Source organism: Oncorhynchus mykiss, chromosome 28 (assembly GCF_057628025.1).
Source record: "Oncorhynchus mykiss isolate SJ-2025 chromosome 28, ASM5762802v1, whole genome shotgun sequence".
Classification (NCBI taxonomy): domain Eukaryota; kingdom Metazoa; phylum Chordata; class Actinopteri; order Salmoniformes; family Salmonidae; genus Oncorhynchus; species Oncorhynchus mykiss.
In genome coordinates, this window is record NC_143049.1 from 24,203,455 (window position 1) to 24,221,733 (window position 18,279).

General features: G+C 42.7%; 1 protein-coding gene across 2 annotated transcripts in view; it reads right to left on the reverse strand.

Moving 5' to 3' along the window:
• Nucleotides 1-1,341: 1,341 nt before the first annotated feature.
• The window catches only part of LOC110508185 (solute carrier organic anion transporter family member 5A1), a 42,243-nt gene continuing 25,305 nt past the window's right edge, over nt 1,342-18,279 (reverse strand). For both annotated transcript variants that reach the window (XM_036966465.2, XM_036966466.2), the window contains exons 3-10: nt 15,606-15,738; nt 15,029-15,246; nt 14,124-14,288; nt 13,081-13,279; nt 9,092-9,251; nt 7,931-8,172; nt 6,855-6,919; nt 1,342-5,406 (exon numbers count right to left, since the gene is read on the reverse strand). In XM_036966465.2, the coding sequence (XP_036822360.2) occupies nt 4,934-5,406; nt 6,855-6,919; nt 7,931-8,172; nt 9,092-9,251; nt 13,081-13,279; nt 14,124-14,288; nt 15,029-15,246; nt 15,606-15,738 (1,655 nt within the window). In that variant the 3' untranslated portion in view covers nt 1,342-4,933. The remainder of the gene's footprint in view (nt 5,407-6,854; nt 6,920-7,930; nt 8,173-9,091; nt 9,252-13,080; nt 13,280-14,123; nt 14,289-15,028; nt 15,247-15,605; nt 15,739-18,279) is intronic.

Here is an 18,279-nt window from a genome sequence, read left to right on the forward strand (position 1 = left end):
GCAGCGCCTCTTCAACCTCAGGAGGCTGAAGAAATTCGGCCTGTCACCAAAAGCACTCACAAACTTCTACAGATGCACAATCGAGAGCATCCTGTCGGGCTGTATCACCGCCTGGTACGGCAACTGCTCCGCCCACAACCGTAAGGCTCTCCAGAGGGTAGTGAGGTCTGCACAACGCATCACCGGGGGCAAACTACCTGCCCTCCAGGACACCTACACCACCCGATGTCACAGGAAGGCCATAAAGATCATCAAGGACAACAACCACCCGAGCCACTGCCCTTTCACCCCGCTATCATCCAGAGGGCGAGGTCAGTACAGGTGCATCAAAGCTGGGACCGAGAGACTGAAAAACAGCTTCTATCTCAAGGCCATCAGACTGTTAAACAGCCACCACTAACATTGAGTGGCTGCTGCCAACACACTGACTCAACTTCAGCCACTTTAATAATGGGAATTGATGTAAAATATATCACTAGCCACTTTCAACAATGCTACTTAATAGGTTTACATACCTCACATTATTTATCTCATATGTATACGTATATACTGTACTCTATATCATCTACTGCATCTTTATGTAATACATGTATCACTAGCCCACTTTAAACTATGCCACTTTGTTTACATACTCATCTCATATGTATATACTGTACTCGATACCATCTACGCCATCTTGCCTATGCCGCTCTGTACCATCACTCATTCATATATCTTTATGTACATATTCTTTATCCCTTTACACTTGTGTGTATAAGGTAGTAGTTTTGGAATTGTTAGCTAGATTACTCGTTGGTTATTACTGCTTTGTCGGAACTAGAAGCACAAGCATTTCGCTACACTCGCATTAACATCTGCTAACCATGTGTATGTAACAAATAAAATTTGATTTGGTATACAACATCTCAATCCTGACCGGTCTGCTCTTTAAGTGTGAATGATGTTTCTAGCTTAAACAGTGTATGAAAAATAGAGTTCTAAAGAATAATACTTTTTACAATATTTAAATTTGTGACTATATTTGCAAGCCCCATTAAAAATGTATCATTCATCATTACATGCTTAGCTGTCAGGGTCAATGGAAGAAGACAGCCCACAGTCCCAGACAGTGTGTGGATTCCAAATGGTACCGTATATCCTACCTATATACTGCACTACTTTTGAGGGTCCACGGGTCAAAAAGTAGTGCATTGTGTAGGGATTAGGTTACCATTTGGGACTCATGACCAGCTTCAATCATGACAAAATGGTATCTTTATTACCTGCTCCAACAAGCTCTTCATTAACAACCTCCCAGGCTTTTTGTTGCATCAGTCAAAAATCACATTTCAATACACAGGATTGGTTTATTTGTCACATTTTTATTGACAGAGGTCAAGTATCCAAGGCATTTGTAAACAGTGTGTCTGCAAACAATTGACAATTTTCTTCCTATGATGATGTTGACCATATAATTGAGGCATTAACTTGTCATTAAACACTAATTTGAATTGAAATAAATACAATACTGACAAAGAAGATACAACTACAATCTACCTGAAATAGTCTATCGTAGCATCCAGGTCAAGTCCTCGTTTTATGCCACATACAATGACAGCACTACACAAGGAGGTAACAGAGAGCTTCTCGCTCCAGAGGAACAGTTGGTTTGAGGGTGAGTATCACAAGATTACTGGAATTCTGCAGCAAACATCCTGGTACTGTAGGTACAGGTTGAAATGGTCTATTGATAGCAGCAAGTAAACAAAAAGCCCAAGAGTTAAATTCTTCAGTCAGTCAGTCATATCATTTAGTGTCATTACTTGAAGTCAAGAGCAGTTCAGAATCTCCAAATAAAAAAAAATGGCATAAAAGGTTAAATAAACAACTGGCGTATTAATCCATCTCAACTGTAATCAACGAGTAGGAAAAGTAGGCACTGAAACATAACATAATGTAGCCTTTCACTAACATTGGATTCAATAACACTAAAGTTAGCATCCTTGATTCAAAATGTAGCTAGAAATATAATATATTTGCGCCTAAATGCGCACTACATACACTGCATTTCATGTGAAAGAATACGTAATGTTTGACTAAGAATTGTGATTTCTATCCTTTAGTGTATTTTTCCAACTGAGTACTGAAAATTATTACATCAATTAGCCTGTCTGTCACTACTATTGGCAGATACATGGTCATCTAGAATAACATTGCAATGTCAGTTTAATCATTTAAAAATCACTTAATCATTCAGTTATAAAGAGCTATGGTAACTTTCCATATTAAAACCGGCAACATCTTATATACTGAACAAAAATACAAAACGCAACATGTAATGTGTCGGTACCATGTTTCATGGGCTGAAATAAGATCACAGAAATGTTCCATATGCACAAAAAGCTTCTCTCTCAAATGTTGTGCACATATTTGTAAAATAATCTATCCACCTTACAGATGTGGCATATCAAGAAGCTGATTAAACAGCATGATCATTACCCAGGTGCACCCTGTGCTGGGGACAACCGGCCTAACAAGGGAAAGGAGCGTGCAATTGACATGCTGACTGCAGGAATGTCCACCACAGCTGTTGCCAGAGAATTGGATGTTAATTTCTCTACCATAAGATGCCTCCAATGTCATTTTAGAGAATTTGGCAGTACCTCCGACCAGCCTCACAACCACAGACCACGTGTAACCACGCCAGCACAGGACGTCCACATTCGGCTTCTACACCTGCGGAATCGTCTGAAACCAGCCATCCGGGCAGCTGATGAAACCGAGGAGTATGGGTCTGTAATAAAGCCCTTTCATGGGGAAAAACTCATTCTGACTGGCTGGGCCTGGCTCCCCAGTGGGTGGGCCTATTCCCTCCCAGGCGAACCCATGGCTGTGCCCCTGCCCAGTCATGTTAAATCCATAGATTACCGCATAATGAATTTATTTAAGTTGACTAATTTTCTTATATGAACTGTAACTCAGTAAAATCGTTGAAATTGTTGCATGTTTTTATTTTTTACTTGAGTTTATTTAGTCAATATTTTCTTAACTCCATTTCTTGAACTGCATTGTTGGTTAAGGACTCGTAAGTAAGTATGTGACTAAATCTGATTTTCATTTGTTGCATTTATATTTTAGTTCAGTATAATATCCCAAAGGCAACTCAAATCAGAGCTTTTAATGCTATTAACTCTAACCCAACTGCCACATTGTATCATGTAAGTGCTGTCCCAACTGCCCAAACTCAACATAGGTACATAGAAAAACACAATTTAACTCCCAACATTAAAGTGTTAGATTGAACTGAAAATATTGATTATTCCACCAAATAATTGCCTAGTTATTTCACTTTGGAAAACACTAGTTTAATTTGTCTTTCTACAATATTGCTTACTACATCTGACCAGCAGGTGTCCTCAAACACCCTGCAAAACTAACAGCAATACGTACTTGAATATTGCATGTTACACCCACAAGCTACCTGAATGTTTCAACAATCTTGTTGCCCTCCAGCTCATGGGCCTTCTGTATCAAGTCTTAAAGTAGAAGTGGTGATCTAGAATCAGGCCCCCCCCCCATCCATGTAATCTTACTGATTACTGAGCTGTGGGAGTTTAGTAACTCACAGCCCTAAACTCGACTTAGCACTGTTTAAACAATTAGTCTGACTTAGTAAAAAAGGGTTACACCAAAAGACAAAACAACCTCAGAAGCCATGATTGATATCACCGACAGTGGTTCAGTAGCACATGCTGTATGGTAGACATACTGAGTAGTTGGACTTTATACTAATTCCCTAAAGAGTATTGTTTAAAAATGATAATGTGGCTCGGTTACGCAGTACATGGGAGCGCTACTGGTATATGCATTACATTTATACATCCATACCTTTTACTCATGCTTGGTGTGGTACAGACAGACTGAACTAAACTGATAGCCTCAGACTCCTAGGCTTCACTCAAAAGTGAGGTGAAGTCTGACAGGCCACTAAAATACTGACAATAACTTATGTGAAAGAGTGGTGTGTGGTTTAGCTGATCATGGGAAGCACAGCAGTCTCTTGGCACCAGCAGCAATGGTCTGGACTTCTCCACCAGAGCCAGCAGGGGGTCTGGTTGGTTAAAACATTGTATGCATGCCAAATGGCACCCTATTCCCCATGTAGTGCACTACTTTTGACCAAAGGCATATGAGCACTTGTCAAATGTATTGCACTATATAGGTATTAGGGAACCATTTAGGATGCAAGCCAACTGTCTGAACTACAACTACAGCAAGGGAAGTATTTGTGGGCCTGTCTGAGGTTGCCACAGAATACAGGAGAAGAAGTACCAATTCCAAATGTTTCAATAATATCCTTTCCAAGTCAACCAGTCATCATTACACGCAGGTATAGGGCAATGCTGAATGACGTTTGCACATTGTATGGGAAGGAAGGCAACACTCACTGTGTGCCTTTAATACTGCTAGCCATTGTATAATAGGGCAAAAAGACCTTGCATAGTACAGGATTTAGTTGTGCTAGCCGGCCAAGCTTCTTACCTCATCCTGCTGAGGTCTCAGAATTAACAATAAAACTGAGCAATGTAGGATATTATTCATGTCATTTTCACATAGCACCATCCCATAATACCATCATTAAGATCACACTTGCAATTTTCTAAATAAATGATATGCAGGGAAATAAACATTCACTTCCATGATGAAAACAAAAAAGCAAACTAACATACTAGGCAGAAGGAAGAGGAGATTAGCTAAGTCGAGGTACCCATCCAGTGTCTTCCTGTATACGTGTTGACCAACCGCTGACTGTTTGAGTGACATCCAGTGCCTGTGTGTGTGTGTGTTTACACACTATAATACTATACAAGTGAGAACCAGAATGAGAAAGGTACACATTGCAGACTGTGGCTAGCAGGGAGGGCTGGAGATGGTTGGAAACAACACCCAGCACTCAGATACGGGCAGACACCTGTTCTAGAGAGCGAGTGGGAGGGCGAGGGGCCGGCGGGGTTATTGCTTTCAGGCTCTTCAGGCTGTTTCCCGGGCAGCTCTGGCTGCTGAGGCCCCTGTTGAGGATGGGGATGATGGGAGGTTCGTTGCGTGGTATATTTACGGGACAGGAGCGGGTACGGGCGTGCCCCTTGTGACCCCCGGCGTGGCAGATGAGGTCGCTGACCGTGTCCATGGGCGAGAGGTGTTTCAGCCAGCGCTCCAGACGCTCTTCCTTGTACTTGATGGAGTACCAGGTGAGGAAGATGAAGATGAAGCCAATGAACTTGAGGCTGGCAGCCAGGCCGAAGTAGACGAAGCGGAAGGAAGTGACGTCGTACTCCCAGCAGGAGCCGTGGACGCCACAGTCCTGCTGCCACAGCATACAGGTGGTGTCGATCACCGCCCCAAAGTAGATGGGAGTAGGGATATAGGCTGGGGAGAGAGGAGAGGAATAGTTAGAACACAGCAGAAGTAAGTTTGGTATAGGTATGTAGGCTGAGGGGAAGGAAGAACATCTTTCAGAGCAAGAAGCCAAACACATATTCCCATTTCAAAAACCTAATATCTTCAGCCTAATTACAGTAAGTTTTGAACTTGATCTTGAGATATTAAATATCAGCAATTAGGGCAGTTAAAGAGATTTTTTTTTAAATGTAGCTAGATGATCACAGAGGTTTCTGTATTAATTTATTTGAGAAATTGTTCAAATTTGACCCTATTTAAAAGAGGTTCAATTTAGAACTCATTCCATTGGGCGGTAGGTGTAATATATTTTGATTATAGGGTTAGGAAACAAAATAAAAACTCAGCTTGGTCCGATATAAAAGAATGTAAAATATCATACAGCTTGGGCTCCAGAGTAGCGCAGCGGTCTAAGGCACTGCATCACAGTGCTAGAGGTGTCACTACAGAACCTGGTTCGATCCTGGGCTGTATCATAACCGGCCGTGATCGGAAGTCCCATATGGTGGTGCACAATTGGCCCAGTGTCGTCTAGGTTAGGGGAGTGTTTGGCCAGGGTGGGACATCATTGTAAATAATAATTTGTTATTTTCTTAACTGACTTTTCTAGTTAATAAATAAAAGGTAAAAAAAAAATTATATATATATATATATATATATATATATATATATATATATATATATATATACGGATATAATATAATAATCGTAATATATATTAGATCTAGCCTTGGCTAGTTCTTATCCATGTCCAACGAACTCGTCACAAGCTGCTACTACAATAGAGTTGGGATAATTGGTTTTCATCTTTTGAAATGAGACCTGCAACAAAAACTGTAGCTATATGGAATAGAAGTTATTTTCTGATTAAAATCATTGTGTTGAATCTAGAGGCATTAAGCCATGGCATTGTAAACATTCTTGTTTGGTTAGCATAACTAATGTTAACATAACTGGCTAGCTACTTCTGTGCAAATTACGTTTTTTGCAGTTAACTTAAACACCTGGGAAAGTGTTAATGGTAAAACTAAGTTTTCCTTCCACTTTGTTGCTGAAAGCTGAGTGCAGAGTGGATGGTTTAAGCATCACAAGAGACTCCAGTGTTTACCCTACATTCATTTAACAGCAGCGGCCCACCATTCCAAAGTGAAAGGTGTGAAAAAAATCTAAAAAGTTAATTAACACATTAACTTTGACAGCCCTATCACCAATACATGTCTCAAAATGCAGAGAATAATTTTTTATTCCTTTTCCTCTTAGTAATACTCTGACAGGAAATGGGTTTTCCCAAATGACATTCCCCTTCAACTACTCCTCATGGAGAGAGTCAGATCACACTTAACTAAAAAAAACAACCTCTCAGAATGGCACGACTGTATTCAGTGTATTTCACTGGTTAGCCAAGCTGCATCCCTCACCAAGGGTCCTGAGGAGAACAAACTGCATCCCAAGTGCAAAGGGTCTCTCCTGCTCTTCTACTGATCTAGAGAGAAAAAAGGGATGAAACCGTGAAGAGAAGAGTGCTCACAATACAACTACTTCACACAACTTCTTGTTTGTATATTTTGTTTTGTACCGGGATGGGTCCATACCTCAACCCTTACAAAATAGGTGTGTCTATACAGTGCATCCGGACAGTAATTAGACCCCTTGACCTTTTCCACATGTTGTTAAGTTACAGCCTTCTAAAATAGTCCCCAGAGAATCTTGTTTCTCATGGTATGAGAGTCCTTTAGGTGCCTTTTGGCAAACTCCAAGTGGGCTGTCGTGCCTTTTACTGAAGAGTGGCTTCTGTCTGATTGGTGGAGGGCTTCAGAGATGGTTGTCCTTCTGGAAGGTTCTCCCATCTCCAAAAGAGGAACTCTGTCAGAGTGACCATCGGGTTGTTGATCACCTCCATGAACAAGGCCCTTCTTCCTCGATTGCTCAGTATGGCCGGGCGGCCGGGTCTAGGAAGAGTCTTGGTGGTTCCAAACTTCTTCCATTTAAGAATGATGGAGGCCACTCTGTTCTTGGGGACCTTCAATGCTGCAGACATTTTTTGTTAACCTTCCCCAGATCTGCGCCTTGACATAATCCTGTCTCGGAGCGCTATGGATAATTCCTTTGACCTCATGGCTTGGTTTTTGCTCTGACATGCACCGTCAACTGTGGGAATTTATATAGACAGGTGTGTGTCTTTCCAAATCATGTCCAATCAATTGAATTTACCACAGGTGGACTTCAATCAAGTTGTAGAAACATCAAGGATGATCAATGGAAACAGGATGCACCTGAGCTCAATTTCAGAGGGTCTGAGTACTTATGTAAATGAGTTCTGTTTTTGTTATATTTTCGCTTTGTCATTATGGGGTATTGTGTGTAGATTGATGAGGAACAAAATGTATTTAAATCAATTTTAGAATAAGGCTGTAACGTAACAAAATGTGGAAAAAGTGAATGGGTCTGAATACTATCCGAATGCACTGCAAGTGTGCTTTCTTTTGGTCTATACCTGAGAGTGACGATAATGGCGGAGGGTTGAGCGCAGGCGGTGATGAGTGTGACGATGAAGAGGAAGATGAGGAAGGGGATGAGTGTGCTGCAGGTGCGGTCACATTTCCCAGACACGGCGTAGCCGTTCTCATTCAGGTAGGTCTTGACGATGACCAGCTGCAGCTGGTTGCCCTGGCCGTTGGAGGAGGGGGTGATGACCTGCCTGCTCTGGACACACGCACAGTCTGCGTAGTTCCGGATCTGAGAAAGGGAGGGAGGGACACAAAGCATCACACTCAGCTCATCTTATTGTACTATAGATGTGAACGTCTAGGGAGCAACTGTGCGTACCACTAGGAGAGTGTTATTCAAGTACTACCAATGTGGGCTGTACACTGTAAATAGATGCTTCACGAATGTTTGTTCTATGAACAGTTAGTGTGACGACCCTCCCACTCTGTCTGCTGTATTTCTCTTCGCTCTTGTTTTCCTTATTAGGATGCCGGTGGGCGGAGCCGGGAGGGTCGTCAGCGACATGGGACACCTGTTTGTTTTGGCACCTTTCAACACCCCGCATTATCACATTTATGCATGCAAAAACTCACTTTCACTACAGATTACCGATTACACACACACATTGTATTTAGTTTACTTTATTTAATAAATATATTTTGTTATTCCTCGTCTCCACGTTGTCTCCCTTTTGTTACGAACTTCGAGCCGGTTCGTGACAGTTAGCTATAACTAGGGCCTAACAGTGTCGTTTTTAATGGTTAAGTCACAATGGCCAAGAATAACTCCTGGCCTTAGCTTTGATGCTCTCACACACACATATAACTCAGAATGTTGATCTGCCGATCGTTCAGCTCACTGTGTTTTAGGGACCACCCGCTGTGGACATCTCACTGCCGACATTTTCCACACGATTCCACACGTAAAATCGGTGAGCACCTGGTTTGCAAACTACGTTCAGAGGTGCTAAGTACTCTTGGCCAGCAAACACTATTGGTGTGTCTGAGCCCTTAGGGTTAGCTTTAGGTTGCAAAGTTGTGTAAATTTCCCCAAATTCTCAGATATCCTATTTGGAATATTTCTGGAATCTAGAGGGAATAAGTAGGAAATCCAGGAAAACCTGGTTATCATTAAGTTAACATTTTGTAACCCTACTGTCGTGACTCACTCCTTTGCTGTCGTTGCCCACACTGCTACAGCCTGCCAGGCAGGGGTTAAAGTATGTGATGCCATCAGAACCACAGACCGGCGCATACTCATGGATCTTACAGCCACAGTTCACGTTACACCCTCCAGTCAGGTTACGATGGGTCATGGTCAGAGTAGGACTGAGGAGAGGGAGAGATATATATTATTGATAGAGACAGAGTATAGGGAAGGGGAGGGAGATGAAGGGGGGGAGTATAGGAAGAGGGAGATAAAGCAAGAGGTGGTGAGAGAGAAAGGGAGAGGGACAAAGAGACCAAAATACCCTTAGAGGAAAATGTCCATCACAGCTTTATCTGAAGACTGATTAAACATAATATTAAGTCAGAATATCTTACCGTGCTGCTATTCAAATCGGGACATTTACACTGACATTTCCCAGAACAAGGGCACTTATACAGAGGGGCAAAAAAGTATTTAGTCAGCCACCAATTGTGCAAGTTCTCCCACTTAAAAAGATGAGGCCTGTAATTTTCATCATAAGTACCCTTCAACAATGACAGACAAAATTAGAAGAAAAAAAAATCCAGAAAATCACATTGTAGGATTTTTTATTAATTTATTTGCAAATTAGTGGAAAATATGTATTTGGTCACCTACAAACAAGCAAGATTTCTGGCTCTCACAGACCTGTAACAACTTCTTTAAGAGGCTCCTCTGTCCTCCACTCGTTACCTGTATTAATGGCACCTGTTTGAACTTGTTATCAGTATAAAAGACACCTGTCCACAACCTCAAACAAGTCACACTCCAAACTCCACTATGGCCAAGACCAAAGAGCTGTCAAAGGACACCAGAAACAAAATTGTAGACCTGCACCAGGCTGGGAAGACTGAATCTGCAATAGGTAAGCAGCTTGGTTTGAAGAAATCAACTGTGGGAGCAATTATTAGGAAATGGAAGACATACAAGACCACTGATAATCTCCCTCGATCTGGGGCTCCACGCAAGATCTCACCCCGTGGGGTCAAAATGATCACAAGAACGGTGAGCAAAAATCCCAGAACCACACGGGGAGACCTAGTGAATGACCTGCAGAGAGCTGGGAACAAAGTAACAAAGCCTACCATCAGTAACACACTACGCCGCCAGGGACTCAAATCCTGCAGTGCCTGACGTGTCCCCCTGCTTAAGCCAGTACATGTCCAGGCCCGACTGAAGTTTGCTAGAGAGCATTTGGATGATCCAGAAGAAGATTGGGAGAATGTCATATGGTCAGATGAAACCAAAATATAACTTTTTGGTAAAAACTCAACTCGTTGTGTTTGGAGGACAAAGAATGCTGAGTTGCATCCAAAGAACACCATACCTACTGTGAAGCATGGGGGTGGAAACATCATGCTTTGGGGCTGTTTTCCTGCAAAGGGACCAGGACGACTGATCCGTGTAAAGGAAAGAATGAATGGGGCCATGTATCGTGAGATTTTGAGTGAAAACCTCCTTCCATCAGCAAGGGCATTGAAGACGAAACGTGGCTGGGTCTTTCAGCATGATAATGATCCCAAACACACCACCCGGGCAACAAAGGAGTGGCTTCGTAAGAAGCATTTCAAGGTCCTGGAGTGGCCTAGCCAGTCTCCAGATCTCAACCCCATAGAAAATCTTTGAAGGGAGTTGAAAGTCCGTGTTGCCCAGCAACAGCCCCAAAACATCACTGCTCTAGAGGAGATCTGCATGGAGGAATGGGCCAAAATACCAGCAACAGTGTGTGAAAACCTTGTGAAGACTTACAGAAAACGTTTGACCTCTGTCATTGCCAACAAAGGGTATATAACAAAGTATTGAGATAAACTTTTGTTATTGACCAAATACTTATTTTCCACCATAATTTGCAAATAAATTCATAAAAAATCCTACAATGTGATTTTCTTGATTTTTTTTCTCATTTTGTCTGTCATAATTGAAGTGCACTTATGATGAAAATTACAGGCCTCTCATCTTTTTAAGTGGGAGAACTTGCACAATTGGTGGCTGTCTAAATACTTTTTTTGCCCCACTATCTGCAATTGTTGTATCAGGGAGGGATGAACAAATCAATTGGATCAGGAACAAATGGGTCCTAGTCAAAAGTAGTGCACTAAATGGGAATAGGGTGGCATTTGGGATGCACCAGTGGTTGGACATAAGAGAGGAGACAAGTCCCCAAGAATGCAGAAAAGAGTTCCCTTCTAGATCGAGCCCCACCGATAAATCGGTTCACCGATATTAAAATCGTCTGATACTAGCCTTTCATTGAGATATTTGTGTCGATCTTTATTCAACAGATAAAGCGCCGGTATTATATGTATATAATAAATTAATATGCGGTAATTTTTTTAAATGTTAACTGTTTGCCTGAAGAGGGCGCTCTACCAGCTGCTCATTGAACATCATTCAGCTCTAGGTCACACTGTGAGAGAGACTAGGCATGGTGGTTTGACGATGAGCAGCTTGCCACAGCCAGCGGATTTGAATAAGTAAATCATCTAAATGTATTCGTCACCAAGCAAGCAGGCCTGTCCTCAGCACATTCTCACTTAGTTCATGTAAGCTAGCTAGAAAGGTAGTTGGCACATGTTGCAAGCTAGCAAGCTAAGCTAACACTGAACTGGTGCCAAAGTGAACACTCGTCCTTGATACAAAAAGAACACTGTAGTAGTGGAAGTCCAGTAGCAGGTAGTAGGAGAGGATGGAACTACATGAAACTTGGCCAATATTATGCTCATTTTCGCAATCAGTGAAACAAACACATTTCTCAGTTCCCAAAACTAGAATCTGTTACGAACATAACGCTTTTCCCTAACGGAAAAATGCAAAGACGCCCTACAACACGCCAATCGGGTCTCGCTAGCTCATGCTTGACTTTGCCCACATCCTTGCTTGTTCTGCCCTCTATGCCTAATTTTCTCCCACTAAACAATACAGATGAAGTACAGCATCTTGGGTTAGTAATACATATCTATGCTGTTACTTTCTGGGCCCCATTATGTTATCTAGTGGGCTTATTTGGTTAGTTTTTCCTGAAATATACAATCTGCAAACAGCAAGACAGTTGGCGCAGATCAAAGAAGCTAATGTTAGCTAGCTAAATTAGAATGTGTGACTAAAACCAGAGCGACAAGCATTTGGCTGCATAAACGTTTTCTGTCATCGGCACATGCAATTTGAAGTCGAAATCTAGCCAATATATTTTATATTGAATAACAGTGTAATTATTATGTGCTTTCTGTAAGACAAGCTTGTGCTTGTCATAACCACTGAGGTGGCATCAAGTGTTTGTTTACATGACCTTCGACTGTTGTAAACGCTGTAGTAAATCTACTCAATTATTTGTGAACGGTGTAGTTTCAGATTTACCTTGAGACAAAATGGAATTTGTCAGTCAGATACCCCTTGTGGTAGTTTAGCACAAACACTTTTGCATACTTCTTATCCACTTCCATCGATATACACATTTTTACATGGTCCCCAAGAAGGTAAACTAAACAAGGGTTGTATTTATAGAGGATATAGTTTCTTCATGTTAAACCACAAATAAAATGTGCTTAAATAAATCATCATAATTTAGAGTATCTTGTTAATCCTTTTGAGCACAATGTGTCAATTTGTCTTTTATTCCACCTCTAAAAAACGATATAAAATCGGCAGATATCGGTAATCAGTGACTTTTGCCTTCCTAAAATCAGTACCAGACCCAAAAATTGCATATCGATCAGCCTCAAATTCTAGATAACAGTTTCATGCATCAAAGTTGTTCAGTCTGGTGACAGCCACAGGGGCCTTCTGCCTTTATCATGTCCTTCACCACAAATGCACGCACACTGCTGAGTATACAAACAAACAAAAAATCCTCACATTGCTTAATTCTTTGATATTGGTTTTTGGAGGCTGGAATGTTTGCAGAGAAAGAATCAAAATATTCAGGGAGTGATATTGAGTGAAGGAAAGAAAGGAGGGCGGTCTGCATCTTACCCAGTGGTGTATGGAATGTTGATGCCTCCCAGGTTGATGCTCTCACATCCCACTATGAACAGAGTAGAGAAGCAGAGCAGAGAGACCCCACTACAGATCATGGCCAGCTTGGCTGACTCTCTGGCTCCCAACTTCAGCTTCTTAATGATGTAGCCCCCCAGGACTATCCCCACCCCAGCACTGGGCACGATGATCACACCTGGGCCAGCACAAGAAAGATGGTCAATGGTGTTCTCTAGAACGGAAAGATTAGATCACAGCAATCTGTTTCACATTTACACGTATACAATTCTGCAACAGAATTTACTTCGGCCTTCTGTTCACTTCCAAACACACCATCCAAAGTACACATTACAGAGTAGATACTCCTTTCTAGGGGAGTGGTGAAGGGAGCTTTAATTAAGACACCCCCTCAAATAAAGGGGGCATCTGGGACATGGTCAAGTAGTGAGTCCCAGACTGAGGTGCTTGTGAGGAATGGGAAGGCTCTGACTTCTAATTGTTCTCTGTGGTGAAGCTGGAGGTCATTTAGATCCAACAGACCTGTATTCCAAGCTATGCGCTTCAGAGTGCAACTCTAGTACAGGTGAACAGTTAAATTGGATACAGTTAGAGAAATGTTAGAGGGGCGCCTTTACCCGTGTAGCTGCTAGGGGCGCCTTTACCCGTGTAGCTGCTAAGGGCGCCTTTACCCGTGTAGCTGCTAGGGGCGCCTTTACCCGTGTAGCTGCTAGGGGCGCCTTTACCCGTGTAGCTGCTAGGGGCGCCTTTACCCGTGTAGCTGCTAGGGGCGCCTTTACCCGTGTAGCTGCTAGGGGCGCCTTTACCCGTGTAGCTGCTAGGGGCGCCTTTACCCGTGTAGCTGCTAGGGGCGCCTTTACCCGTGTAGCTGCTAGGGGCGCCTTTACCCGTGTAGCTGCTAGGGGCGCCTTTACCCGTGTAGATGCTAGGGGCACCTTTACCCGTGTAGATGCTAGGGGCGCCTTTACCCGTGTAGATGCTAGGGGCGCCTTTACCCATGTAGATACTAGGGGCACCTTTACCCGTGTAGATACTAGCGCTGGACGCTGGGATGCCGAACTGCGACTCTATGAACTTTGGTATGAAGGTGATGAAGGCGGTGACGATGGCGCTCTCTGCAGTGTAGGACAGGCTCACAAACAGGAAGGTGACATTACTCAGGATCCTCACTGCAGCCTTAGGCAGCTCTACACAGGGACAGGGAGGGAGAGAAAGAGAGGGAGGGAGAAAGTTTGAGAGACAAATATAAAGAGAGAACACAGCACGTTAGCTAAATGAGCATCACAGACAGACTCAAAGGCTGAAGGTCCAATTATATTATGGAGTTATCCTAGGGCACATCTGCTCACCAGGAAGACAAAGGATTATGTATAATGCAATTCACTTCCTATTCAGATTACGCATCACCTTAAAAGGAACTACATTTCACCTGCCCAGATTAGTATGAAACACCATACAGTAGTAGCTTAATGAAGTGGACTTTATTAGAACATTAAAACAAGTGGCAATGAGCTTTGATTGTTTGTGTGACAGCAGCTCTAGAGATATACATATATCAGTCTGTGGCAGCAACAAACCATGCCGAGCGCTGATAGACGATCATCAGTAATAGTATGAGAGGCAAGAGTCATTAAGATCCCTGCTTCAAATAATAGCCTCAGTGAGCCGCCCAAATTGCACCCTAGCCTAGCTATATATAGTGCACTTCATTTGACAAGGGCACATAGGGCTGTTCAATTCTGGTCCTGGATGGCTGAAACACTTTGTTTCTACCTGGTAGTTAATTACACTCACCTGGTGTCCCAGGTCTGAATTAGTCCCTGATTAGAAGGAGAGGATGAAAACAGTGTTTCAGACCAGGATTGAACAGCCCTGATGCAGAGAATTGGGTACCATTTGGAACGCATCTGCTTTCTGTATAGCATACCTTTGATGTCTTTCCCAAAGCCTATGGACGATGTAACCGTCTGGCTCTTGCTGTTGGTCTTCTCCTTGGTGATCTCATCATCACTGGACACGTTGTCCAGGCTGATCTTTTTCCTCTTCTTCTTCTTCTTGTTTCTGGGAGGCAGCTTTTTGGGGAAGGTAAACATGGGGAAGATGACCAGCAGCATAGCGACAGAACAGAGCAGGAATCCGCTCCACCTGAGAGAGCAGGGAGGGTTTAGCTTAGGCCCTATATTAGTTACAAAATTACATGTATGTTCAGTGTAATGTACAGTATTTATTATGTATACAACTACTGTGTGTCGAAGACAACCTATCCTATTATCTGCACTGAGTTCAATAGCACATTCCCACAACATACAAGCCCCCCATTAAACACACCATGGAACACTACAATAGTAATACGCATTTCAAAGTCCAACACCATTTGACAAGCTAACATGTACATGTCTAATATATCCAATCATATTTACATATGGCAACCAAACATGGAAATGGCTAATATCTTTATTTCATCTCATAATTTAACATATTCAGTGAAAAGTCTGGAACATTACCAGTTGCCAATAAAGCGAGGGTCGCTCTGATCTATGTTGACCACAGTCTTGGGGTCTACGTAGAAGCCGATGAGAACTCCTCCTAGCAGGTACCCAGCAGCCGGACCCAGGGCTCCCATCACATACATGACAGCTGCAGAGAAAAACAGGCTTGAGGCATCAGGACAAATGGACATGAAACTTAATGGGTTAGAAGAGCATGGGTGCTAAGAGAATGGATCAACAGAATGGAGAATCAAGAGCATGGGTGCGTCCAATGGCACCATAGTCCCGATATAGTTCACTCCTCTTGACCAGAGCCCTATGATCAAAGGTAGTGAACTATAAGGAATAGGGTGCAATTTGGGGCGGAAGCCTATGTTCTACCCTTGACTCAGTCATATGAAGCATCTAAGGGTATTTTCACATATAGTCCTCTTTAAATAACTGATCTCGGTGAACTCTTGCTAAATAACTCAGTTCTCTTTGTATTCAAAGCTGCCATTGCCTTTGAATGAAGACTCAACTCTTATTTTTGTGGACAGTCCTCTTTGTATTAAACATTTCTAAACATAGCAAGGAACCACGATCTTTTTCCAACATGCAGGTTTTTACAAAGTGCAGGACAAGCCATTCAATCAGAATGTGTTATTGGACAGCTAGATATATCTACTTACATTTTGGAAGCTAATAAAATGAGACATGATAATTGTAATCAGAATATACAGTCGTGGCCAAAGGTTTTTCACAAAGTCTGCTGCCTCAGTTTGTATGATGGCAATTTGCATATACTCCAGAATGTTATGAAGAGCGATCAGCTGAATTGCAATTAATTGCAAAGTCCCTCTTTGCCATGAAAAGGAACTGAATCCCCCAAAAACATTTCCACTGCATTTCAGCCCTGCCACAAAAGGACCAGCTGACATGTCAGTGATTCTCTCGTTAACACAGGTGTGAGTGTTGACGAGGACAAGGCTGGAGATCACTCTGTCATGCTGATTGAGTTCAAATAACAGACAAAAGGAGGGTGATGCTTGGAATCATTGTCCTTTCTCTGTCAATCATGGTTACCTGCAAGGAAACGTGTGCCTTCATCATTGCTTTGCACAAAAAGGGCTTCACAGGTGTTACGGATACCATTCTCCTGTGTGTGTATCCTGTGTGTGTGTGTTTCTTTTCTCTCCTTCTCTCCTCACAGGTGAAAATCATCACTCCCCAATCAGTCAACAATCAGAAGACACACCTCCTCCTGTTTCCTACCCTATCACAGTTCCTTCCCCATGGTTTAAAAACCCCATCATTTGTTTGCTCTAGAGCTCAATCTCTCTGTAAATGCCATGTATGTAGATCTCTGTGTTTCACTCTCTCTTTGTGTCTTAACCTCTCTTTTGTTTGAGCACCTCCATAGCACTTTGTCATCCCCTGTGAGTATTGTTTTGGTTATGATGTTTGTTTGTTGCTGGTGGGAAAAGGGGGAAACCAAGACAAGTCGCCCATGGGCATACACTACCCGTAGGTAGACCTTGTTAAATACACTAGTTAGAACTGGGCGGACCACCCACTGTATTTTTGGTTAGTTAGCTGTTGTTGAAGTAGGCTAGTCTAGCTTAGGGGTGTTTTTGTATACTTAGTTTCTTTCCTTGGGCCAGCTCAGCCCCTTTTCCTGCTCCCCCCATTACCATGTGTTTATAAATAAACCTTGAGTTTGACGGTAGATTTCAGTTGTCCTGGTTATTTTGTTCACACTTTTACTTTGTCACAATTATAATTTGCATGAGTTATGTTACGCGTCTCATTACCATCCCCCCTAGACTGTCGGGCCAAAAGGGATTCGTAACAGGCAAGGATATTGATGCCAGTAAGATTTCACCTAAAATCAACCATTTATCGGATCATCAAGAACTTCAAGGAGAGCGGTTCAATTGTTGTGAAGGTGGCTTCAGGGAGCCCAAGAAAGTCCAGAAAACGCCAGGACCGTCTCCTAAAGTTGATTCAGCTGTGGGATCGGGACACCACCAGTACAGAGCTTGCTCAGGAATGGCAGCAGGCAGGTGAGAGTGCGTCTGCACGCACAGTGAGGCGAAGACTTTTGGAAAATGGCCTGGTGTCAAGAAGGGCAGCAAAGAAGCCACTTCTCTCCAGGAAAAACATCAGGGACAGACATATTCTGCAAAAGGTACAGGGATTGGGCTGCTGAGGACTGGGGTAAAGTCATTTTCTCTGAATCCCCTTTCTGATTGTTTGAGGCAACCGGAAAAAAGCTTGTCAGGAGAAGACAAGGTGAGCGCTACCATCAGTTCTGTGTCATGCCAACAGTAAAGCATCCTGAGACTATTCATGTGTGGGGTTGCTTCTCAGCCAAGGGAGTGGGCTCACTCACAATTTTGCCTAAGAACACGGCCATGATTAAAGAATGTTACCAACATGTCCTCCGAGAGCAACTTCTCCCAACCATCCAGGAACAGTTTGGCGACGAACAATGCCTTTTCCAGCATGATGGAGCACCTTGCCATAAGGCAAAAGTGATAACTAAGTGGCTCAGGGAACAAAACATCAATATTTTGGGTCCATGGCCAGAAACTCCTCAGACCTTAATTCCATTGAGAACTTGTGGTCAATCCTCAAGAGGCGGGTGGACAAACAAAAACCCACAAATTCTGACAAACTCCAAGCGTTGATTATGCAAGAATGGGCT